The 26,462-nt window shown below is 51.0% G+C and overlaps 1 protein-coding gene across 2 annotated transcripts in view; it reads right to left on the bottom strand.

The window, feature by feature from the left end:
- LOC111145247 (phospholysine phosphohistidine inorganic pyrophosphate phosphatase) overlaps positions 1 to 26,462 on the bottom strand; it is a 116,885-nt gene that overhangs the window by 63,615 nt on the left and 26,808 nt on the right. Inside the window, exon 6 of one of the 2 annotated variants that reach the window (XM_022500033.1) lies at positions 8,553 to 8,644. The exons of the other annotated variant lie outside the window; for it this stretch is intronic. Coding sequence (XP_022355741.1) covers positions 8,553 to 8,644 — 92 coding nt within the window. The remainder of the gene's footprint in view (positions 1 to 8,552; positions 8,645 to 26,462) is intronic. 2 annotated transcript variants of the gene reach the window in all.

Genomic DNA, 26,462 nt, shown 5'->3' with positions numbered 1-26,462 from the left:
TGGCTGGGAAGCCGGAAGGCCTCTCTCCCACTCAGTTTAACAAACGCAGAGCGCCCCCCACGTGCTGGGCAATGTGGGGAGAGCAAAACTGGCAAAGACCCATCTGTTCGCTCAAGAAGCAGGGTGGGAGAGAGCAGGGAGGCAGACGAGGCGGCCAGCGTCTGGGGTCTTCCCTCCTTTCTTGTGGGCAGGGAGCCCATGGCACCCAGGCCTGGGAGGGGGACCGGGGCTCCCCGTCAGGAGGCTCTGGGGCGGCGGGTAGGATGGCATTCAGCGGCCCGGCAAAGTCAGGCTGGCTACATGCAAGGGGGCCGAGCAAACACACCAGTGGAGGGAGAATAATGTAAACCAGGTTTCTCCCCATAAGAGAAGGAAGGTACAAATCTGCAAAGGCATCAGCCGGGCTGAAGCCCATGGTGTCAGCCTGGAGTCCAAGGTGGCGGGGAGAACGTGCTGTCTTTGAGAGACACGGATGCAGAGGTTCCAGCGGACGAACGTGTGAACTCACGGGGACACGCATGCATATGTGTCCCACCTCTGTCCATGGAGAGGGTCAGAAAGCAGTGACACTCAGAGGCATGCAAAGAGCGTCGAGTGCACTGAGGTTCAATTCTACCTACCACTATCCACTAAAAGGAACCAGGGCTCCTCAAGAAATGGCCAGCTCCAGGGTTGAGGCAAAGACAGAACATTGTTTTGTGCCAGAAAACTAAGGAAGGGCTCCGAGAATGACAGGATGGGCCAAAAAGCCACACTGCCAGCTGGAAAGACGGCCACCGGCCACATCGGGGATGCTGTGAGCCTCGAAATAAATTCTGATGATAACAGATTATAACCTATCAAACAAAACAGAATTCCATACGTCCACACTGGTTGAAGTAAGTGAGTGGTAAGAAAAAAATCTTCTTTACCGTAGAATGCCAACAACAAATGTAAGAACGAAAAGATGGAAAGGCATCAGCAAGCATCATAGAAGCAGCGACAGACATTGGAACAGAGAAGCGGAGTGAGGAGAGGGATTTCACAGCCTCCATGTAGCCCCCACAAAGGGTTGTAAGTCACAAAGGGAAGAAAGCTCGGAAGTCTGCACAACTTTAAGACACTCACCATCGTAATCGACGTTGCCACCACCAACACCGGGGCAAACGGACACCCCGCGCCTCCTGACAGGATGCCCTGAGAAGCACTTCTGTGACAGTCCGGCCCACAGTGCGTGACCCAGGTCACATCACGAGGAAACGTCAAGTAAAGTGCATGTCCTGGCTCCTCAAGAGGGGAGCCGAGGGGAGGCCGGCAAAGCGGCCCAGACCGACGAGGTGGTCTCGAGAGAGGCCCATGGAGCTGCCTGTCCTGGACTGACGCTCCTAGCTGCGAAGGACGTCAGGGACCGACGGGGGAAGCCTGGCCAGGTCTGGCCCCGGGGGACAGGTACGTGCAATTGTTTTCTATTCTGGAAATCTCAGGAATGGCTTGGAAAATAAGAAGCTGGGGGAAGCCGAGAGAGTGCCAGGTAGTTCTCCTGGAGGTGAGGTGTGTTTGGGCCCTGGCGTGGGCTCTGTCATGGGCTTCCATTGGCCACAGGTTACCCCTGCCCATGAGACCGTCCCGCTGCTCCTCCGAGCTCCCCACAGGAAGCCAGGGCGTGCCCTCAGGGCCCTTCCATGTGAAGGACTCTGGGAATTCCTTCATTAGGGAAGGCCTCCAAGTCAGCAGGACTCGGGCGAGGAAGGGGCGGCAGCAGAGGTGGAAGGCACGGCGTGAATGAAGGCCTGGAGATGGGACGGGGCACTGCGGGCTGGAGGGCCCGGAGGGCCGCCTCCTCAAGAGGGCACCCGGCCTCTTGTGCTCGCAGGTGAGGCTGGGAGGCCCCCCCCAAGCTCAGAGCACTCGCGGGTCTCAGGCTCCTCTCCCCTGAAAAGGTGCCAGATGGCAAAGGGGAAAAGGCCTGGCGAGCTGATGTGAGGATTTAATTTCCGGGGCCCCAGCGGCCAGGAGGCTCTTGCCACAGCAGCAGCAGAGAAACCCTAAGACCCAGCACCTCCATGTTTTCCAGGCCTTGGTGACCCTGCCTGTGGGGGCAGCAGAGGATGGCGAGGGCCTGGAGGGAGGTCAGGACCCCAGGCCTGCTGCCCCAGTCCCAGCACAGACACACAGCTGCTGCGAGGAAGAGTGGGCACGCAAGCGGGTGTGGCCAGCATGTGGGCTGGGCGGGCGTGAGTGTGAGTGTGCCAGCAGGCCCATGTGTGCTGTGTGAGGGGGCCTGGGTGTGAGTGTGTTTGGGAGGGAGCCTGAGTGTGGATATGTGTGTGCGCGTGTGGCCTGGATATGTACACGTGAGGGTGTGGGGCCTGGGCGTGAGTCTGGTGTGAGTGTGGGACCTGGGCGTGAGTGTGTGGGACAGGGATGTCACGCGTGAGCTGGTGTGCACCCGGCGCCTCCCCGGACCCGGCAGCAGGGCGCCCTCTAGCGGCCGCAGCAGCAGGCGGTGCAGGGAGGAAGGGAAAATGAAAGCGGACCCTGCCAGATCTGGGCGGAGGCGCCACGCCCAAGGCAGCCGGGTCGCGCGGGGTGTGAGAACAGGAAGGAAGAGCCCAGGGGTGAACCTGGAGAACACAGCGAAGGCCAGGCTGCACCTTCCCCTGGGGTCCCGCCTAGGGGAGCAGTGAGTTGTCATAGTGACCATGACTGTGTTAGATGACAGCTGTGTTGGCTTGGCCCTCCAGCTAGGAGAGCCCCAAGATGGTCTTCTGACGGCCCCTCTCCAGCTAGGGCTGGCTCAGGGCTCTCTTCCAGTGACACACCTAACCCCCCACCCTGTTCTCGGGTCTACAGTCTGCAATGCCAGAGAAGACAGCCCTGAGCACCCCCTCAGTGCTGGGGAGGCTGGGATGCCCCCCTTGAGTGCCTGCCACTCTTCCACAGATCAAAATGTGTGTGTGTGTAAGCTGGTGTGTAGGGGGTATGCATATGTATAAGCTGGTGTGTAGGGTGTGTGTGTGTGTGTGTGTGTAAGCCAGTGTAGGGCGTATGCATGTGTATAAGCTGGTGTGTAGGGTGTGTGTGTGTATGTGTGTAAGCCAGTGTGTAGGGGGTATGCCTGTGTGTGAGCTGGTATGTAGGAATATGTGTGCGTGCGTGTGTAAGCTGGTGTGTAGGGTGAAACGAGGCCACCCCCTGCTGGCCCCCAGGAGGGAATGCCACAGGGAGGTCGCAGACAGCTGCGCACGTGTGGTGGCCCAGAGAAGGCACTGCTTTCACCGCCAAAGGGACGGGAGCCCCTTGCCCTGATCCCTTCTAGATGAAACACCTCAGGGGGAGCAGAACGCACCTTGGCTGTGTCGCGTCATAAGGGGAGGCAGGAGGGGCCGGGAGAGCTGTCACCGGGCCAGCCCCAGTCTGGGCAGTGGGAAACTTCCCTACGAAGAGACCTCCGGGCGGTGATTTACTCTTGTGGGCGAGGAGGGGCCCTCCCTGGGCACGGGAGTCAGGGCAGAGCTGCCCGCAGGCTTGAGGACGTTGGGGTACTTGGGTTGGTTTCTGTTTGTGAACTAATGAAGCTATACTTTTATTTTTTTATATTTTTTTGAAAGAGAGAGCGAGCGAGCACGAGCGAGTGCGAGCAGGAGACGGGGACCAGGGGCAGAGGGAGAGAGGGAAGCAGGCTCCAGGCTCAATGCGGAGCCCGACACAGGCCTCCGTCTCACGACCCTGAGATCAGGACCGGAGCCAAAATCAAGAGTTGGACACTTAACCGACCGAGCCGCCCAGGCACCCCTAAAGTTGTACTTTCAGGAGGTTTTCTTTTTTTGGAATCTTCCAAATTCACACACCTGTGGGCGGGAGGCACAAATATACTTAAAAAAAAAAAAAAAAAAACTCGTTTGGAGTCTCATCATAAAATACTGAGAAGACACTTAACTAAATCCTCTGTGACAATCAGATGTCCTTCCTTCCAGTCTCTCGCTACTCGGCCGTCTACACACCTGTGTGTAGCTCTGCCTGTGGTTTTCCCAGCCAGGCTCCAGCCCTGGCAGTAACAGCCCGGGACCTGGAGCAGGAGGTCACAGGCCGGGTGGAACCGGAGGCCTGAAGGACAGGGCCTCAGCTTCCACCTCCGCAAGCGGGGACTGTGGCACTAACTGTGTCTGTCAGTGGGAACACAGGACCAGCCCCTGGGCTCGTCCCACGGACCAGAAGCACGGAGAAGACCTGACTCCCCATCAGCAGCCTCAGGAAGGATTCGAGGCTTCGTGTCACCCCGGCCTCTGGCTGCTACTGCCCCTTCTTCAGCCTCCCCAAAAGGAGGGCTGCCAGCCTCTGCGGGTCATCTCTAGTGACAAGGACACCCCCCTCTCCAGGCAGCTCATTCTATGTCGCGAAGGCTCTGGCAAACCTTTGTGGGCAGCTCCCTCTGAGCTTAAATGAGGTGCTTTCCAGCACATTCTAGAGCAGGGAGAAAGCCAGTGGTGGTATAAGCTGAAGGCCATTATGGTCTCTTTCTGCCCCTTGAAAAGGGCAGCATGGGGACCTATCAGCACGTAAAGATAGGGGAGTCCTGGGGCAGGCTCCCCAGTGGGCATATCTCAGAAAGAAGCCCACATGGCTGACCAGCCAGGGAGAGCTTAGAGGCTGGAGGTACCACCGGGCCCCTTGCTCTACTGCTCACAAAACTCCTAATTCAATGGCCCACTTTTCCCACAAAGGCCAGAGGAGGCATCAGCTTCAGGCAGCGCTAGATCCAGATACTCTAATCAGGTCACCACAATCTCTCTCTCCCCATCTCCAGACTCCACTTTGACCCTCAATCAGGGTTCTCTCTGGGGTGCCAGAGATGACCTCTGGAACTTCCTGGCTTACGCTTCACCGGCCATTTTCCTAGAGGTTCTGGAAAATTCTGGGCTAACTCACCAGCCCGACTCAGATCATAACCCCAGCAACTGTGGCCAGGAGCTCTGCATGCTTCAGACTGGCCAAGCCTGAGTCCCGTGCCCAGGCCTGTGCCTGCCAGGGTGCTGGGGGTAGACGAGGGTGACCCCAAAGAAACACAAGGATCACACCCAGCACAGGCGGAAACAAAAGGTGCCCACCACCCCACCCTGTTTTCAGAATGCCCCCAACCACGGTACATCTAAGTTTTATCACCCTTAAGAGGAATTCTGACCCCCTTGGGAGCAACATCACCCCTACCGGGCATGCACGGGCTGAAGTGAGGGGCCAGTGTCCTCCCACCAACAGCCAATCAAAGAGCAAGTAAACCCAGTAGGTGTGGAGGAAGGCCAACCCAGGCAAAGCTGGAGGGCAAGGCCAAGAGGGGTGTGTCCCGCCCCCCACCCAGCCCCGCCTCTCCCACCCTGGCAGCCACTGACCTCACCACCTACGCTCACCTGTGCCTCTCCCATGCCTTCTCAACCGAGGCCCCTGTGGGTCCCTCCCCAGTTCCCAGGGGCACCCAGCATCCGGGTGGACTGGAATGCTGGGAGCTGACATTGCCCGAGGCCCCTAAGCCTGGAAACTAGGAAGACCACAGGCCTCCCCTTCAAACAGCCCAGTGGGGAAGAGTCTGGAAGCAAGAGGAGCCCTGCCCACGGCAGGCAGAGCCGAAGTGGTCCCACATGGCCACCGTGGGAGTCCGGCATCACCTGCTGGATCACATACACTCCCCACGACGCTGCAATTCCAACGCAAACCTCTACCCTACGAGGACCACGCCCACATGCCCAGAACACGATCAGATGTTCCTGGCAGCACTTCAAAGAACGACCACACCAGGACCCACCCAAGTGTCCCCACCAGGGAAGGGGAGGAATGGGGCGTGTTCATAGCACGGATGCAGGACCACCAGGTTGAACCACTTATGCTCCGTGAAACATGTGGTAACTCCAGACAAAGCTCAGCTCAGGAAGACCCAACTGCATTCTGGAGGGAAGCTGACCCCCACAGGAGAGCCAGAGAACACCACGAAGTGGTTCCCACGCAGGGTGCCATGGAGGCCTCCGTGGCTTCCCAGCCCCGTGGGACGCAGAGCACATGGTAGCTGTCCTCTGGGGCCTGTGTGTCGCGAGTGCCATCTGCAGGGGAAAGGGGGAGGTGCAGCCCCTCCCACTCCTTACAGAAATGCAGGGAGCAATGGGGCCCAAGGTGGCCAGCAAGAACTTTCTAGCAGCTACACTGACAAAAATAAGAATAAGCAGGTGAAATTAACATAAGATGTCAGCCTCTGCGCATGTAATCAGTAGACAACACGACAAATGAGCTTTTCCACATTTTTTGTCTCCCGTTCAGTCTTTAGATCTGTATTCCGTACTTCGAGCACATCCGACTGAGACCAGCCACAGTTCAAGGCAGCCTGTGGCCCCCCCACTCAGCAGCACAGCTCTAGAGTGGCCAGTGACAGAGAGGTCCCCACCCACTCTCCCCCGCACAGAACCCGGCCCCCCTCTTAGCCAGTTGGCTCACTGGCTGCCTTACCTGCACCGGAGCCCCTTTCACTCTGTGCTGCACGCCGACAAAGGCAGATTCACATCCTTACGACAAACAAGACAGGAAACTGCACCGCCTTCCGGAAAAGACAGACTAAGCCCCAGCCTCTGTGCTCAAGGCCAGGGGAGGCTCTGCCCCGAGGGGAGACGGTATCACAGACACCATCAGCGTCACCCACCCCTGCTGAAGGCCGGCCAGGTGTCAGGCACCAAACGGTACCTAAGCACAGCATCTCCTGAGGTGTTTAAAATAAGTCAGTGTGGCCACGGAAAGATGCCACCAGACACCGTCCAAGGAAGCAGCAAGTTGTACAGTAATATAATGCTATTTTCATAAAAAAATCTTTATATAATATATATATATATATAAAAGCACGCACATGTATACACACACGCGCGCACACACACACATACACACACACACACGTGTGTGTGTGTGTGTACCAAACGTTTATCTACACACAGTGAGCAGCCTGGAAAGGTCTGGCCAACTGTTGATGAGGATGATGTCCCTGGAAGACGGCATCGGGGGGACTCTGAAAAGCGCCAGCCCCGGCGCTGGGAGGCAGGACAGGAGCAGCACCATGCAGCGGGGGCAGCACCGTCAACAGAGCGTCCGCCAGACGGTGGCCAGCCCCCCGGCTCAGCGACAGGCCTGGGCTCTGCACCTTTAGGGAATCGGTGGAATTAGGGCCCTTGGAGCTCCAGGCTGCTCTCCTGAAATGCTTCCGAGGTTGGTGGGTGGGGTCTCCCTTACTTCCTTAGGCCAGACATAGCCAAGGGGACCCAGAAAACCTCCCTTTGAGGGCCAATATTTCAGCTGTGCCAGGAGCTTGAAGAGAGCTGCTAGTGCCCTAGAAGGGTCCAGGCCATAGCCAGAAGGGACTTTCTGGCCGCAGATCCACCTGCATCCAGCCTTCCTCATTCACCTTGTGTCCACCCCTAACCCACAGGTCTCCTGGATCTCACACACGAGAGAGGGGCTTCACAATGAACAGGACCTTCTAATCCATTTCCCTGACCCTGGTTTGTTTTTGTTTTTATTTTTTGTTTTTGTCTTTTTAAGATTTACTTAATTTTAAAGAGAGAACGAATGTGACTGGGGGGAGGGGCAGAGGAAGAGAATCTCCAGCAGACGCCCCACTAAGAAGGGAGCCCAACACAGGGCTCAGTCTCATGACCCGAGATCATGATCTTAGCTAAAACCAAGAGTCGGACACGCAACCAACTGAGCCACCCAGATGTCCCACTTCTCTGACCCCATTAAGCAGATCACTCAGGACAGATGCCACCCTCCTCTCCCCTCCCACCCCTACTACCAATCCAAGTACCCCTTGGTACTTGAGTAACCATATTTTAGCCAAGTCTCTCCAGCATCTACAAAATTATACTGAACAGCCACAATCAAACCCGTCCGGAAAACACAAGCCAATGCTCTGATGTCTAAGACATCCTCCACAAGCCAAACCCCGAAACCGTAAGGCACCTGCCCATGACCATAAGCACCTGACCTGAGAAGTGTCACTGGGGACCCGCCCAAGACTAGGCTGCACTTCTGACTCAGGAGATTAACACAAGCTCCTCTGGAGACCAAGGTTTGGTTCCAAGGGGTCCCTGACCAAGGAAGGATCTGCTCTCTCGAGGTTCTCTGTCTCCCACAAACAGACAAGGCAGAGCCCCAGAAGGAGGGTGACCAGGGGGGGTACCGGCTGGAAGCTCCAGGGGCAGGGAAGGCTCTGACCACCTGGCCCAAAGGAGCACGGCCCAAATTCAGCCCGACCTGCTGTGGCCGGGGACAGCTTGGAGCCCTTGCTCTTTCTCTCCATGCTCCACCCTATTCGAACCCCAGTTTTCAGTCTTGTACCTACTTGACCACTCCTGCGACGAAAAGATCAGCGAGGCCCGACCTTAGGGCACACTTATACAGAGGTCAGCAGATGTCCATATACCATTCTTTTTGGAAAGAACAACCCCCTTTATTTGGGGGAAGAAAACAAAACAAAAACACGGGACACCCCAGGAATCCACGGAGGAAGGCAGGCAGATGAACCTGACCACGAGCGGGGCACTCACCTGAACTTTCCCGTCCGCACCTGCAGGGCCCTCATTCCGCACCGCTGGGCACCGCCAACATCTCCCACGATATCGTCTCCGATCATGATGGCCTGCCGGGCAGACACGTGAGCTCAGAAGTGATGTCGGGACAGTTTATTCTGTGCTCCTTCATCTTTTCTGACATAACCAACCGCTTGATTTGATGCTTAAAACCACCACCATACAAATTAAACCCGGCAGTGTTGTCATGGTATCGATTGAAAGTCGACCCACCTTGAATATATCTCCCAATGCACCCCTCCACTCCCAGCCCAAGAGCCAAGGGGCTCTAACAGCACATACGTAGGCAACATGAAATCAACCTACAGGAGTCGAAACAACACAGTGTCACAGGGATGTGTGGGGACGCCAACCCCGTCTTGCCTCTCCTCCAACACAGGCTCCATTTTACCTGTAGCTAAATGCTCTACCCAGGAGCCAACCACTAGTTCTGTGAAAACTGACTAAATTTCTGGCAAACCATTGTAGCTCACAGTTTAGGAGGTCTTGCTTTCAATAATGAACGTATTACTACAAAAGGCAAACTAACGTGCGCACACACACACACACACACACACACACACACACACACACACACAGGAAATGCTTGCAGACCGGCTGTCATTTCCAAAAGCATGATGTGGGGTATACTCTCCCACCCGAAACAGCTAGGAAACCAAAGAGACTAGAAGAAACAACAGTCTTCGAGACGCTGGACATCAAGCAGTGAAGGACAGTGATTTGGGACACTGGAAACATGAGGGGAACCCATGAGTGCCTCCGGTTTCCAGACTGTGGGTACAGGGAGGGACCACACAGAGGCTGGCGGCCTCCTGGAATTGAGGGACAAAGCTAGGCGCTGGGAGACTGAGGCAGCTGAAGTTCCCAGGATGGAGTGTCAGAGAGGAGGGGGCTACCCGGAGAGAGAGGAAGGGCGCAGATCTGCAGAGCGTCCCTCTGAATGAGGCACCATTCATAGACCACTGATCAGCACACGTGAGTGAGGAAACCACCCGAGGCCAGGGAAAGAATCACTCTGAAAAATGAAAGAAAACACCACCCAGACCTCAAATGGGGGTGAGAATAGTGCCTGTTTCCACCAGCCAGACTGGAAAGTCTCATGACGCACAGGGGCACTGAGTCGCGTTCTCAGAAGCACCTTGCCTCAGAGTGGGAAGTAATTAGCCTTAGACCAAACCCTGCTCTGGGACTGCCTCCCAAATCTTAAAGCAAGCTCTGGAAGGATCCAACTGTTTCCAAGCTGTTTAACTACATCCCAGAACAAAATAACCAGCACCCAAAAAAGGTAAAATTCACAACGTCTGGCAACTAATTTAAAAAAGTGATCAGACATGCAAAGAAGACAAATATCACACATAATGAGCAGAAAAAAAATCAGCCTCAACTGACCCAGAACTCACACAGATGTGGGAATTACCAGACAAGGACATTTTATTAGTCAACGCAACTATCTTTCATGCGCTCCAAAAGTTAAATAGGGATATGGTAGATAAAAGAAAAGACCCCAGCTAAAGTTCTTGAACAGGCAACTAGACCGGATTTTTTTCAGATGGAGAAGACTGCTTTGATTTTTAATTACTAGTCAGTGCAACTTACTGATATTTGTAACTGATGGCAAGTGAGTGGTACTAAATAATGCTTACATTTTATTTACATGTTTAGCACTTGAGATATATTATGTCTGGAATGGAAAACCCACTGGATTAAATTAATACTGAATTATATAATGCAGAAGAAAACATTAATGAACTTGAAGATACAGTAATAGAAACCAACCAAAATGAAACCAAGAGAAAAAATAATTTAACAAAAATGAACAGAACGGGGCACCAAAGTGGTTCAGTTGGGGTAAGCATCTGCTTTCGGCTTGGGTGATGATCCTGGGATCCAGGATGGAGCCCCGCATTGGGCTCCCTGTTCAGTAGGGGAGCCTGCTTGTCTCTTTCCCTCTGTCCCTCCCTGTCCCTGGTCATGCGCTTTCTCTCTCTCTCTCTCTCTCAAATAAATAAATACAATCTTTTTAAAAAGTGAACAGAGCCTCATCAAACTATGATGTGACTTCAAAGGACCTGATACACGTGCAACTGGAATTCCTGATGGTGAGATGAGAGGAGGTGACAGAAACATCGGACTTCCTCCTAATGGCTGAAAAACTTCCGAACACAAGAAAACTCATAAAGCCACAAATGCAAGATCCTAATCAACATGAAACACAAGAAACATGAAGAAAATTACATTAAGGCACAACATAATCAAATTGCTCAAAGTCAGTAATAAGGCAAAAATCTTAAGACTGCTGGTGCAAAATAAAAAGTGGGGGACTACCTAGGTGGCCCAGTTGTTAAGCATCTGGCTCAGGTCATGATCCAGAGTCCTGGGATCGATCCCAGGACTGGGCTTTCTGCTCAGCGGCAAGCCTGCTTTTCCCTCTCCCACTCCCCCTCTGCTTGTGTTCCTTCTCTCGCTGTCTTTCTGTCAAAAAAATAATAAAATCCTTACCAAAAAAAAAAAGAAAAAAAAGAAGCACGTCACATGCTTTTTTTTAAAAGATAAGACATACAATTTCCCACTGAAAAACAAAGATAAGACATGCGATTTCCCACTGAAAACAATGCAGGTGAGTAGCCAGTGGGGAAATGCCAACATAGAATTCTATACCCAACGAAAGTATCTTTCAAAGACAAAGGTGAAATAAAGGTCTTTTCAGATGTCTTAAGCTAAAAGAAATCATCACCAATAGATCCACACAAAAAACATGTAAAAGGAAGTCTCTTAGGCAAAAGGAAAGGGTACTAACTGGAAATACGGATCTGCCCAGAGGATCAGGGAGAGGGTGACCTATGACGCATGGCGACCCATCTTCCCGCTTAGCCCCCTTCTTCTTCTGGCCAACTCCTAACAGGCTTTCAAGACCACCACCTTTGAAGCTGCCGGAGCTCCAAGGCCCTCCCCAAAGCCCTCCGATTACCCCCCTGCACTGCATGTCCCCTACTGCTGTACTGATTATCTCTCTTTCTGCAGCAGGTGAGCTCCCACAGGCAGGGGCATGTGCTGATGCTGGCACTCAGCTGACAAGCTCATTGAAGGAACCAGTATTCGGGAAGAAGGCGTGGCTGTCCGCGTCTGGGGGCAGGTAGGAGGCAAAGCTGAGCGGACTCTTCACTGGTCACCAAGGTAAAGTCTACTTCGGGGCTGCCTGAGCTTTACTCATCTGTGGGCGTACTTATGCCTGCATTGATATGTATTATTGATATTCTTGTTCAAATCGATTCATACTTTCTTAATAAGAAAATGTGTTTCTAAAGAAAAAACAGCAGCTCCCCTCAATCAGCTACCACAGAACTCTGATTAAAAGCTTCAAAATATTTTAGGAGAAGATGTGGAAATAAAGTCCAATGCCTCAGACATCAAACACGTTCCTAGACCCGTTCTCAAGTTCAGTCAGGAATTTACGTGGTTGGAGGCCCAAGAGGCCTGAGAAAGCAGACTCCTGTGAAAAGGCAGTGTCCTGATGGGGCTGGGACAGAAGCTTCAAAACCAACAGTTATTCCACAAGTCTTCTCTCTGGAATCCAGATGCCAGGTATGGCGAACCAATGAAGGAACCCACAAGCCAATGTCAAGGAATATAAAAGTGATGACTGTGAAGCTTTCATGCTGGGGGAGTTCCACCCATGGCAGGTGGGGGGGGACAGGAGTCCACATGGAGCCTGTCTTCCATCTTAGAGTAGGGGTACAGGGTAGTAGAAAACAAGGCAGGCCCTATGTGATGAGCAGAATGGACAGACTGAGTTTGGGATTCAGATGGGGACAGAGCAACCAGGCTCACATCCCAGCTTTGTTATTTGCTAGCTCTGTGGTCTTGGGCAAGTCTCCACTTCTATCTGTAAAATGGGTACAAATGGTGTGGCATTTAAATGAAATCATGCAAGTTAAGCATCAAGGACAGTGCCTAGATTTGTTTACTGTACATCTTTAAAAGGAAAAAAAAAATGAAATGTTTTGTTGGGGAAATTCCTAATCTAGCCCTGTTGGAGACACTCCAGTCTCTATGATGGCACTCTTGCCTCCAGCATCCCAGCTCTTTTGTATCAAGCCCTTTTGGGGACAGGCAGTAAGGACACAGGGAGTCAAAGAGACACCACTGCTGCCCTCATGAAGCCTCCAGTGGAACACAAAAGACAGAGCTTCATGAGTTAATTTCAAAAATACATAGCCAAGACCTCTGCAAAAGTATAGGAGGTTGTGAAGGGGTAGTGGTCAGGGAAGGCTTCCTGGAGGAGGTGATGTTTTGAGCTTTGATCTGAGCAAAAGAGGCCAACTAGGTTAGGAGGTAGGGGAAGGGGTGCAGGCATTCCCAGCAGGGAACACCACGTGTGTACTAACAGCCCATCTGCCACCATTCACCAAGGCAAGCCACACAATGAATTCCACAAAGTACAGGTTAATAAGCTTGGAGCAACTATCCTTGAAAACATCTGAACAGGCATTCAAATAACAGGAGAAACCCTGAGGAGATTGTGGAGAAGGACAGAGACTGAGCTGGTGCCACTCTGGAGGCCAGAGAGGTCGTGCCGGGCGGAATGAGGCTCTTCTGACAACCGCCCCAAGCTGTCTCGCAGCTACTGAGCCTGTCGCTTAATCACACTCAAGCAGAGGCCGAAGGGGCCTCCACCAGTGAAGCCACAGACAGATGCCGGCCCCAGGAGGAAGCTCGGACACGGACACAGTGAACTGTGCCAATTGTGCGCGGCTCTGGCTCCCGTCCTGCCCCCGGCAAGATGCATGAAGAACTTGAAAAAAACTGCATTTCTTCCAGTGAATATTCTAAACTTTATACGCTTCACAAATGCCCTCTGATCCTGTCTCAAATCCCACGCTTCCCAAAGTCAGTTCTGCATATGGGCGACACACTATCTGATTTTCGGTAAAACAAGGACATGCATTTTATCATAACTAGTTGGTGTTTATTTTTAGAGGAATCTATTTATGGGAAGTAAGTGATTCTGGTTTTCCATTTATAGGACTGATCAAAGTTCCTTTCAAAATTCATTTATCTAGGGGCACCCGGGTGGCTCGGTTGGTTAAGTGTCCCGCTCTTGGTTTCAACTCGGGTCATGATCTCAGGGTCCTGGGATCAAGCCCCGCATCTCAGGGAGCTCTGCCTGAAGATTCTCTCCCTCTGCCCCTCCCCTGACTCTGTGCTCTCTCTCCCAAATAAATAAATAAATCTTTAAAAATAAATAAATTTTAAAAAATACATTTATTTAGGGGCACCTGTGTGGCTCAGTTGGTTAACGTTCAACTCCTGATTTTGCTCAGATCTTGATCTCAGGGTCATAAGTTCAAGCCCCGTGTTGGGCTCCACACCGGGCATGGAGCCTAATTAAAAAAAAAAATTTTTTTAATTATTTAAGTTTTTAAAAATAAATTGACTTAAAGAAAAATGAAGTAAATAAAAGTGCCGGTGGCAAAGATCCGGATATGGTCACAATGTTTTTTTCTAGAATGACTGATGCTGGGGAGAACACTGCCAAATCCAGATGGGTTTAATTTTTGTGTCTGTCAAGCTCCCATGCAGCTCTGGGGAAATCATCAATCACCAAAGAAGAAAGAGCCAGGGGCAACGCCTGCATCCTGACCCGACGGGAGGGGTGGGGGACGGCAACAGAAGCCGATGTACACACGGGGGATCCTGCAAGCCAGGGCCACCCAGGCCCCCACACGCCTCAGCTGGGAGGAGGGGGCTCGAGCAGAGGGAGGGCTCGGCCCAGGCCGCCGAACCAGCCACGAGCCCAAGCAGGAGATTCTGCTTTGGCCTCTCAAGAAGTTGTCCTGAGACCCGTAAGTCAGCCTGGGAACAGACACAACACTCCAGCTTAGGCTTCTGTCCGCTGCTAGCCGAGGCTCCAGTGGCCACCTTGCTAGAAGTTCCCTGGGAATGACAAGGTCTTCCAATTACTGCACGTCAACCCTCACGCCTTCCACGCTCGTGGGGAAAATACAGTTTTATGCTCACATACTCCCAAGGCGGCAGAAATTCTTCCCCCTCAGAACAGAGCCCCGCGGGCCTTCGGGGGGCAAGCACATTGGTTGCTGTGGCCCCAAAGATGGAAGCAGAGATCCGGGCCCTCGGAGGAAGATGTCGGGAGCAGCAGCAGCAGCAGGCCTCGCGCCCCATGAGCCGCCGCCCGACCCCGGAGCCGCCTGTGAGGCTGGGGGGGCGCAGGGGTGCGGGGCACGCGGGCTGTGCAGCTGCCCGGAGCAGTGATGCCTGTCCGGGCCAGCTTGTGGGCTCCGCATACCAAAATGCGCCGGGGCCCCCGGGGATTTCACAGATTTACTATCAGTGAAGGGCAATAATCACGCCAGGAGGAGCAATTATTGCCAAATCATTTAGGATTTAAAAAATCATTGGCAAGAAGATAGAGGTCAAGAGGTGCGCTGTCAGGGGAAATAAAAACCCCTACCTGTCAGGCCGGGGACGCACCTCCTTGCTGACTGCAGGACGGCAGAGGGAGACGCGAGCAAGGACTCGCGCGGAGCACGGAGATCCCGGGGGCTGGCGGCCGCACCGCCGTCCTGCAGGCAGGCTTTCCAGCTCAAGCCCTAACGCGGATTCACACACCTTTCCGAGATCTTGCCCGCCACCCGCGTGCTGTTCTCACCGGGAATGAAGTCTGGGAGCGCAACCTTTCAGTGCCAAGGAGCCTGCCCGGGCAAGCCCACGTGGCATACACCTCAGGGTCATCCTGGGCATCTGCCCAGGAGCACTCTCCCTCCTGCGGGGCGGCAGCGCTGGCGGGGCCGCAGCACTGGGCTCCGTGCGCATCTCAGCCCAAGGGGCACACACACCCACAGGGAGACGCCTCAGGGGGACATCCAGCACTCGAGGAGCCTCGGGTCTTCCGCCTGCACCCAGACCCCCTCGAGACCTGCAGACGGCTCGCTGCTAAGTCATTCCCCGGCCGGACCCCCAGTCTGACACACTCGTGAGGCAGGACACCAACACGGCACAACACAACCGCCACTGTTCTACAGGAAGGAAGAAGCTGGGTGTGGTGAGGACGTGGGGGGTTACGGCTGGTAAGGAAGGTAAACTGAGCCCACCTTTCTGAAACAGAAATAAGCCCTGTGCCGCACGGCCCAACAACTACCCCGCTAGGTGGGATTTCTCCACAAATCAGATATGTGCAAAAGGACATGCGTTCAAGGGTGTTCACAGGGTTAGGCACAAGAGGGAAACTGGGAGTCAAGCCCAACGTCCGACCACAGGGGGTGGGTAAAGAACATGAGGGTACAGGCCACCTGGGTGGCTCAGTCAGTTAAGCATCTGCCTCCAGCCCAGGTAAGGATCCCAGGGTCCTGGGATGGAGTCCCACAGCAGGCTCCTCCCTGGGCGAGGAGACCACTTCTTCCTCTGCCTGCCACTCTCCTGCTTGTACTCGCTCTCACTCTCTCACTGACAAATAAATAAAATCTTAAAAAAACAACATATACAGGAGGCACCCGATCGAGCCCTGCACGGGGCTCCCTGCTCAGCATGGAGTCTGCTTCTCCCTCTCCCTCTGCCTGCTGCTCCCCCTGCTTGTGCTCTCTCTCTCCCTCTCTCTCAAATAAATAAAATCTTTTAAAAAACATGTATAGAGAAACTAAGAAATTGGAAAGGTTAAGCATGATTTGCGTTATTCTAGTTTAGTGGGATGACGAACAGTTTTTTCCCTTGTACTTTCTGAATGTTTTTCTATCTCCTTTACTGAGTATCAGTTACTTCATATGATAAAATTCTTGTGCTCTGAGGAGAAGAAAATCTATTTTTAAAAAGGCTCTTGGGGCGCCTGGGTGGCTCAGTGGGTTAAAGCCTCTGCCTTCAGCTCAGGTCATGATCCCAGGGTCCTGAGATCGAGTTCCGTATCCGGCTCTCTGCTCGGCGGGGAGCCTGCTTCCTCCTCTCTCTCTGTCTGCCTCTCTGCCTGCCTCTCTGCCTACTTGAGATCTCTGTCTGTCAAATAAATAAATAAAATATTTAAAAAAAAAAAAAAAGGCTCTTGGTGGCAGGGCCGGGGGGTGGGGGGCAACTTAGGAAAAAGTAAGGTTTTAAAGGTTTTACAACACTTTGTGACTGAGATATATGCCAAGCGCAACCCAGAGCCCGAACTTCCCGAAACTCCAGATGCTCTCAAACCCAAGGCTGCGGGTCTAGGTCTGTCGCTGTCTGGAGGCAGAGCTTCACGTTCAAATTGGGGCCGCAGGTGCAGACGAGCCTCTCCTCCTGGCCCCCTCTCTCCTGGTGCTCCCCTCACACTGTCCCAGCCAGGGGCCCCTGAACTGACAGCTGAGAATGTGCACGCAGCTGGGGGGGAGGCAGGGCCGAGCAGGTGGAGGGGACTGGGGACGGGCCCACCGTGCAAATCCATGAGGGGGAAGAGGCCATGAGAGAAATGAGTGGCCCCCAGTGGCCCCACATGGACAGTCACTCCCCAGCCACAGGACTCACCACTAGAGTAACAGCCTGTCCCCACAGCCACGACGCTAGAATGCATGATCTGAGAACCAGCAAGCAGAAGGACAGCGTCCATGTTTTATGCCCAGCCCTCTCGGGATAAACCTACAAACCTCACCCTCATATTCGACAGGCTGCCCTGAGGGCATTTACCCTCCCCACTTAGATCCTGTCTAACTTCACCGTCTAGTATGTAATTCTGCCAACGATATTTAGTCATTTCCAAAATAGCAAGTGATACTGTACTACTACATACACCTTTTCAAAGTTCATTCACCAAGCCTAAAAATCCTGCAATGTGGCTGGCCCCCTCCTTGAGAACCAGCGTACAGCAAAGGCCTGGAGGGGACATGTGCCTCAACAGCAGAATATCTAGGGCTCAGTACTAGGGTTTCTGTGACTCCTCCCTAATGCTGTGATTCTCAACTGGGGACAATCTGGCCCCTGGGGGTACGTTTGGCAACAACTGGAGACATCTGTGGTTTCACACTGGGGGCAGGATCGCACAGGACAGCCACCCACCACCACAAAGAATGATCTGGCCCCAAAATGTCAGAGTGCAGAGGTGGGGAACTGCTGCCCTGACCTTAAAATGGAAATGCGAGGACCTCAGACAAGGACTGGAGTAAGGACTTGGTGAAGTAGCAGGGACGTGACGGTACCCAGGTGTGCCCAGCACGCACGGGGCTCCTTCCTCTCTGAGCCTCAGGCTCCCCGCCTGTGAAATGGGCACCCCCAGCCCTCAGCTTCTTGGCCCCTGTGCTAACTAAGCCCTCTGGTTTCAACAGTCCCAATTTCCACGAAACCTGCGTAATTTGCAACAGACGCAATTTCGGTATTTACAGAAAACAGCCAAAACCCTCACATCATTTGGGCTTCGGTAGGAAGCTACAAAACCTTAAGCCTTAAGCCATGAGAAATTAGGTATTTCTAGAAGTAACCTTTAAGGTATGTTATCCTTTGCCTTATTACTGACTCCCGGAAAGGGCCTGGTTTCCTCTAAGAGGTTTGAATTTCCAATCTATTAGAGTAATACCAGCGATCTGTTCTTTCTAGGCCACTGAGGAAAGGTTAGAATGAAAATTGGATTTGGGTAGTTATGTCCATTCCGAAGGCTGGCGGAGGGCACATCAGTGGAAGCGGGCCGGGGCCTGGAAGGAGCAGTTATCAAGGGAAATGACTGGTGATAACTTTATTGATTAAAGCAGCTTGAAAAATTTAAGATTTGCCACAGCCTGGCACTGCGGCAGCAAGATCGCTCCTCACAGGCATTTTTCATTAAAAATAAAGAAGCAGGAACAGAGAATTTATTACCTTGTATGTAAGACACAGTTCATCTGAAATGGCCTTATTCTGAAATACTGCCTTAAAATGTCTACACATTCTGAGGCTCAAAACAACATGAACGAACATTTTAGAAAAACAGGGAGGGAGAGTGTTAACAACAGGCAGCTGCCACTCATCTGTCTGTTGAGGGAGAGACAGAAACGGCCCGTGAGGGCGGAAGGGAGAATGATAATGTGAGAGGGAAGTAAGATTCAGCTCTGCCGCCTGAGCTGGGGGCCGCTGGAGCAAACCAGCCCTCAGCCATCCCGGCCTCCGAGGCACAAAACCATCGCAGGGACCTCAACCTATCCAAGAGATTCCCGGGGAATCCCCAAGCCGAAGCCCACCCCAGACCCCCCAGACCCAGCACCCGCCAGATGAGATGCCCAGATTAACCTGCCCCCCATGCAGGCCTCCGCTGCTCTCCGAGGTGTGCGGAGGGCAGTTCTCAGTCAGAATGTAAAAGGGGCCCTCTGCGAAAATAATTGAAAAATGCCAAAAAGCAAAAAGGGGAGGGGGGGAACCATGCCAGGTCGAACTACACAATATAACCAAAGAAACTGGGGTGCCTGGGTGGCTCAGTGGGTTGAGCCGCTGCCTTCGGCTCAGGTCATGATCCCAGGTCCTGGGTTTGGGCCCCGCGTCGGGCTTTCTGCTCAGCAGGGAGCCTGCTTCCTCCTCTCTCTCTGCCTGCCTCTCTGCCTACTTGTGATTTCTCTCTGTCAAATAAATGAATAAAATCTTTTATAACCAAAGAAACTCTCAGAATGTAGAATTCTAAACACTGGGGTTGGTTTGTTTTTGTTTTTTTTAAGATTTTATTTATTCATTTGAGAGAGCACAGAGAGACTCCCCACCAAGCAGGGAACCCGATATGGGGCTTGATCTCAGGACCCTGAGACCACGACGTGAGCCAAAGGCAGATGCTTTAACCAACCTAGCCCCCTGGCACCCCCTAAACACTGGTTTTTAAAACTCACGTTACATTAGCCTTTCTTAAGATAATTTGTTACAGAGTAGAAGAATTTATTCTCTCTTAAATTTATCCTATGAGAATATAAATATGGACAGGGACACCTGGGTGGCTCAGTTGGTTGAGCGTCCAACTCTTGGTTTCGGCTCAGGTCGTGATCTCGGTGTCGTTGGATGGAGCCCCAAACTGGGTTCCACGGTCAGCACAGAGTCTGCTTGAGATTCCCTCTCTCCCTCTCCCTCTGTGCCACCCCAGCTCATGGGAGCTTGCTCTCTCTCTAAAATAAATAAATAAATACATACATACATAAAACCTGTTAAAAACAAATAAATATATATACATAACTGTTTATATTTAAGAAATGAAAAGGTAAGCCATAATATTTATAAAAAGGGCTCCAATGAGATGAGTAGAAAGAGAAAGAAAAGGACAGAAGCTCCACTTCCTTGACTGTATCTCGTTTTACGGATTTGATTTTGGAGCCAAGTAAATATTTTACATAACTATAAAAAATGTAAATGTTGAAAACCAGTTCCCTAAAAATGATAAGTAAAGTGAATTCAGAGAGGGTCATGTTGGTGGCATACCATCTGGAGAGGAACTATGCCTGTGGCTCTAAAATCCAGCATTTTGGCCGTAAATTTTTAGAAGGAGGTGCTCAGTACAAAAAAAGAACTGCCAAAAAAAGAAATCGTAAGGGTCAGGACAGTGACATTGTGATGGCTATCCGGTCCACTGGGATACCAACCACAACAGTGGCCCAGTCTCGGGGCACTGCTAGTCCTGTGGTAGCACCAGACTCTTCTTGTTTGGTTTCTTTCCCATAGTTTCTGGAACTCAAGATTCTTGTGTGTACAATGGATGAAAACAAATGACTGGTTCTGTTGGTATCCTTGAGAGCCAAGCTTTCTGATGTGGAAAAAGGAAATAGAGATAGAAGACTGATGAGGTCAAGTAGAAACCCACTGGCCTGACACATCAGAGATTTCAGTATGAACTCCAGATGTAGTTCATGTTTAAAGATAGATACTTTTCGGGGCACCTGGGTGGCTCAGTGGGTTAAGCCTCTGCTTTCAGCTCAGGTCATGATCTCAGGGTCCTGGGATTGAGCCCCCTGTCGGGAGCCTGCTTCCCCCCTCTCTCTGCCTGCCTCTCTGCCTACTTGTGATCTCTGTCTGTCAAATAAATAAATAAAATCTTAAAAAAAAAAAAGATAAATACTTTTCTGAGCCTGGTTGACTAAAACGGCTCAGAAAAGGGGTGCCTGGGTGGTTCAGTTGGTTAAGCATCTGCCTTCAGCTCAAATCATGATCCCAGGGTCCTGGCATCAACCCCAGCATCAGCCTCCCTGCCTGGCAGAGAGTGTGCTTCTCCCTCTCCCTCTGCCCCTCTCCACACTCATGCTTCCCCCATCAAATAAATAAATCTTAAATTTTTTAAAAAAGGCTTAGAAACTTAGAAATGATCAACCCAATAGCAACAAGAACCCTTCATGTTCCCAGTGTGGTTTCTAAATACCATTTTCCACCAAAGGTAAGCCTGGCTCCTTGGAAGAAAGGTGAATCCTGGGCCTGAGGCAGGAAATGTACATGGCAGTTGTGGAACATCCTGTCATAACAGGGAGTAAAGAACCTCAAAGACTCCTGAGGTCAGGTCAGAAGGACTTAGAGGCCAACTTGAAGGGGGTTCCACTGGTCAAAGATGAAATACTTTTGATATGAATAAGATCATGACTGCAATGGATTGAAACACATCAATCTCTCTTAAATCTATCTATTCATAGTGATAAATGTATAGTTTCAAATCTCCTTCGTCACCTTGGGAGGATGCTAGAGAATCAACTCATTATTGTGAAAACTAATGAACAGTGAAAAAGAAATAGGCCTTTATCTGGAGTTCCCTATGTGAACTGTACCTCAGGATAACAAACAGTTGGTGAGAAACTTTCCGATATAGAAGTAACCCAGAGGGGAAAACAAAGAAGGAATGAAAGAATTAATACAGCTCCATTCTATGGTCCAGGATGAATTAAAGGAGTTGGCACCAATCACGAATAGCAGCTAATAACACAGAAGGGGACAAGTGGACATTCTCCACCTGCTGTCGAATAAATGAATGAAATCTTAAGAAAAAATAAAAAGAATTATCAGTGGATGCAAACATTAAGAAAGGAAAAGAGTGATGGGAAAGAGGATATTTATACAGTCAACATGCTTTCCCACAAGACGCTTACTAGTTACATGGGACAGGGAGTAATCCTGCAGTGTGGAGAACCCTGGCACAGGTCACCTCTGACACTGATCAAAGGGACCCTTAGCAACAACAGGGTGACATGCCCTCACATGCGTCCTGCTGGAATGCACCGAGAGGGCACAGCACTGTTTCTGGGACATTCCTGCCAAAAATGCATAACCTAAAATTAAATTAAGTCACAAGGAGACATGAGGAAGAAAACCAAATTGAGGCAAAGTCTACAAAAGAGCCAGCTAGAACTCTTCAAAAATGTCACCATCCTTAGAGACAAAAAAGACTGAGGTTCTGGCCCAGAAGGAAGGACCCTGGGGGAAGGCAACTGCTACAAGCCATGTGTCCCAAACAAAGACGCTGGTGGCTGGCTGATGACATCTGATTTTATCACTGTTCTACGACTGTTGTCTAAGACGTTAGCATTTGAAGAAGCTGGCAAAGGGCATGTGGAAAATTCTTTGCGCTAATTTTGCAACTTTTGTAAGTATGAAATTACTTCAAAATGAACAGTTAAAAGTAAGTTTTTTCTAAATGGTTGTTAGTTGATCACTAGTGAAGCTTGGTCATGGGTACCCAGGAGTTCATTATACTACTCTCTCCTTGCATAGGTACTACAAATGTTCCATGATAAAAAGTTAAAATGAGAAGTTTCGGAGACAAAACAACCACATGCAAGGTACGGATCCTGTTTGGACTTGAGTCAAACAAATCAACAGGAAAGAACATTTCTGAGACAGCCAGGGAACTTTAAATCTCATTACCGGTTAATACTAGGCAATCACTGTTGATTTTGTAGGTAGATTTTTTTCCCATCGTGACAACAAAAACACAAAATTCACCAACGTCAGCCTTTAAAGCGTACAAATCGGTGGCATTAAGTACATTCACCATGTTGCAGGACTGTCACCAGCTCCAGACATTTTTATCACCCCAAAGGGAGACTGTCCCCATCAGCAGCCAGTCCCCACTCCCCCACCCCCAGCCCCCGCAACCACTCACGTGTTTTAGATCTCTGATTTGCCTGTTTGGGACATCTCACAGAAATGCCACGTTAACATGTAAAATGTGGCCTTTTGTGTCTGGCTTCCTTCATTTACCGTAGTGTTTTCCAGGTTCCACACTGCACCACTGATCAGCATTTCGTTCTTTTTACGGCTGAACTATCCCATTGTGTGAACAGCCCCCATTTCGTTGCTCTGTGCACGTGCCCCTGAACGTTCGCATTGTTTCTGCCTTTTGGCTACCGTGAGCACGCTGCTCTGAACACTCACGGGTAAGGTTTGGTTTGAACACCTGTTTTCCATTGTTGTGGATGCCATCGTTGGCGTGGAATTGCCGGGTCATATGGTGCTTCTGTTTACCTCATCCAGAAGCGGTTCTCAACAGCAGCCGCTCCATTTCACATCCTGGCCGGTCTCCCCACAGGAGGGTTCCAGCGTCTCCACATCCTCGCCAACGCTGGCCATCTTCTATTGTTTTTGTTTTTAAAATTATTATGGATAGGGACGCCTGGGTGGCTCAGTCAATTAACCATCTGCCTTCAGCTCAGGTCATGATCCAGGGTCCTGGGATTGAGCCCCACGTCAGGCTCCCTGCTCAAGGGGGAGTCTGCTTCTCCCTCTGCCCCACGCCCTGCTCATGCATTCTCTTTCTCTGTCAAATAAATAAATAAATAATCTTTTTTAAAAAATTATTATGGATGACCTTCCAGGTGGTGTGAGGTGGGCGCTCACTGTAGTTTTTTGTTTTTTTTTTTTTAATTTTATTTATTTATTTGACAGAGATCACAAGTAGGCAGAGCAGCAGGTAGGGAGAAAGAGGGCAAAGCAGGCTCCCTACTGAGCAGAGAGCCCGATGCGGGACTCGATCCCAGGACCCTGGGATCATGACCTGAGCCGTAGGCAGAAGCTTAACCCCATTTGACTTGCATTTATTTCCCTAATGACTGACGACACTGAGCATCTGTTTACGTGTTTGCTGGCCATTGTTAGATGTTTCAACACACTGGAGTTATGTCAAAAATAACCATCTTTTTTGGAAAGCCGTACTATAATGTGAAAGGATACAATAACAACAAACCTGGGGTTTGAAATGCAACAGCAAGGGGGGGCCTGGGTGGCTTAGTTGTTAAGCGTCTGCCCTTGGCTCAGGTCATGATCCCGGGGTCCTGGGATTGAGGCCTGCATAGGAAGGAAGCTATGGAGGAAGCCTGAGTCTCTCTCTCACTCTCCCTGCTTCTGTTCCCTCTCTCACTATGTCTCTCTCTGTCAAATAAACAAATAAAATCTTAAAAAAAGCAAAAAAAAGAAAGAAAGAAAGAAAAAGTTTAAAAAAAAAGAAGAAAGGAAAAAGAAGAGAATGTGGCAAAATGTTTTAATTGTTCAATCTGAGGTATGGCTATATGGGGAGAATCACTCTGAAACATGCCACAATAAAAAAAGAAATTCTGCCCTAGGAAACAAAGTCTTGAAAAGCCAGGGTCATTGTGCCCGTGGTCTTCATTCAAAACACAAGCCTCTTCTCTTCTACCAGGCTCACAAGACATTTCCTGGGTTCTTCCTAAGAACCCCAGACACCCTGTGCCCTCTGGCATTCACAGATGTCAATAAGGCTGGGGGCAGCGGTTCTAGATATCCGGGGCAGTGGGCCAGCCTTCTCCATGCATCATGAGAGACCAGTGCTCTAGATTGGAACATGTGGGAAATTCGGGTCCATCAAGAAGGGAACACCACAGTGATCCTGGGGACACCTGCCTACCACAGGATGCTGACACTGTCCCCACTGTCATGTCCAAAACAGACATCGGGGCGGCCTCGGCCGGCTGCAGACATGTGCCCGTTGTCTTTTCAATGATCTTCTTCAAAAACCACCTGCTGCTGGGGACCAGCTCCACACCACCTGGGAAATGGGGGCACTGTGGACACCAACATCGTAACTGGTTTTTTTTTAAGATATATGTTGGGAAGGCCATCTGTCTCAAACACAGTCATCATGTAAGGGTGGCAAAATACATATTCTTTGAATCTTATTCCATACTGTCTTTTCAATGAACTGTTTTGTTTTTCTTTTTAAATGGAAAAGTGTCCTCTTATTTTATCATTACTAACGTAAGCATTTGATGTCAAAGAGACGAAGGTAATTGTACAAACCCAGAACGTTTGCAAGGACATACAATTTCCATTTTATCATGGTTTTCTGCCACACTAGCTCAGATGTACTTGTCCACAAGCACCCCGCATAGCCTCATCAGAATTATTTCAGTCAGCCTCAACACGTGACTCTCCCCAATACTCCTGAGTAGACATAGAAAATTGTAATTATTAACTTCTCACTGGATGGGATAAGAAATAAAGTCATCAGGTGATGGGACAGTCATCAGGTAGGACTGTTAATTTCCAACGAGAAACTTGGTTGAAATGTTTCTTCTGATAACAGTAGTTACAAATTAGAATTTTCGAAAACAAGGGCAGAACAAAAGTACAGTGAAAGAAACTTCCGCAGCTTAGACCTCCCACAGCCCTAAATCTCTGTGAGCAGCAAGGCAGATCAATGTTCCTACAAATTAAATGAGTTTCCAGGATTTCCATGTAGTGAGGGTTTCGGAGATACACACTCAAGACAGAGCATTAATCTACATACTATCTCATCTCTAGTTGTCGTTTTCTTTTCTTTTCTTTTTTTTTTATTTTATTTAATTATTTGACGGGGAGAGAGAGGGAGGGAGCACAAGCAGAGGGAGCAGCAGGCAGAGGGAGAGGCAGACTCCCCACTGAGCAGGGAGCCCAACGCAGGACTCGATCCCAGGACCCTGGGATCATGACCTGAGCCGAAGGCAGACGTTTAACCAACTGAGCTACCCAGGCACCCCAGCAGCTCTGGTTGTCTTAATTATGCCTGCACAGTTAGATGGCCATCCAAGTCCAAAAGCGGAGGAGGAACATACACACAGGTATGGTCAAGGGTAGGGACAGACTGGAAAAGCCCAGGCTGACTGGGCTGGGCTGGTGCAGCCTCACGTGAGCTTTTCTTCCATGGAGGTGGAACCGAACAGTCCGGCTAAAGAGACGACGGAATAAGTCAACGTAGGATGAGGCAGAATCATTCTCCTTCCTCACGTCTTACCTGCTACTCTGACTCTTTAAAAGGTAAGTGGTATTAAGAAAAATCAGTTGTGGGGCGACTGGGTGGCTCAGTCAGTTAAGCGTCTGCCTTCACCTTGGGTCATGATCCCAGGGTCCTGGGATCGAGCCCCGCATCGGGCTCCCCGCTCAGCTGGGAGTCTGCTTCTCCGTCTCCCTCTGCCCTTCCCCCCTGCTCACGCTGCACACTCTCTCACACTGTCTCCCTCTCTCAAATAAATAAGATCCTTAAAAAAAAAAAAACTCAGTTGTGGGTGTTGTCGTCTTCCATTTCTTCTTGCTTCTGATGTCGCTATGTCATTCTAGCCGCCTGTGGTACCATATGAGGAATCCCGTCACAGGCTCTTCCAGAATCTTCATTCATCAGTTCATTGGTCAGTGCTTCACATCGGAGCGGCTTCTCAGAGCTGCAGGCACAGCTGGACTCAAGCAGCGCCCGGTGGAAGAGGGGCAGGTCCCCTGAACTCTTGCTCTTGTCTGCTGACCACTGTCCCCCGGATGCGGGCAGGCACCCCCGGGGCCTGCACATACCCAGCGTGTACCCCGCGGCACTGAGGCGAGCACGGTCTGGCAGCCCATGCGACTCTCAGCCAGGCCCCCACGCCTTCCACCGATCCCCTGGCTGGCCGCCCCTCACCTCCTCTGTGAACTACTGTGAACACACTAGTAGGGCACGTCAAT

Source organism: Enhydra lutris, unplaced genomic scaffold, assembly GCF_002288905.1.
Source record: "Enhydra lutris kenyoni isolate GAN:26980312 unplaced genomic scaffold, ASM228890v2 scaffoldscaffold12, whole genome shotgun sequence".
Taxonomy (NCBI): Eukaryota; Metazoa; Chordata; class Mammalia; order Carnivora; family Mustelidae; genus Enhydra; species Enhydra lutris.
Note: the sequence above shows the minus strand (reverse complement) of the source record. Positions and strands in the feature narration are given on the sequence as shown.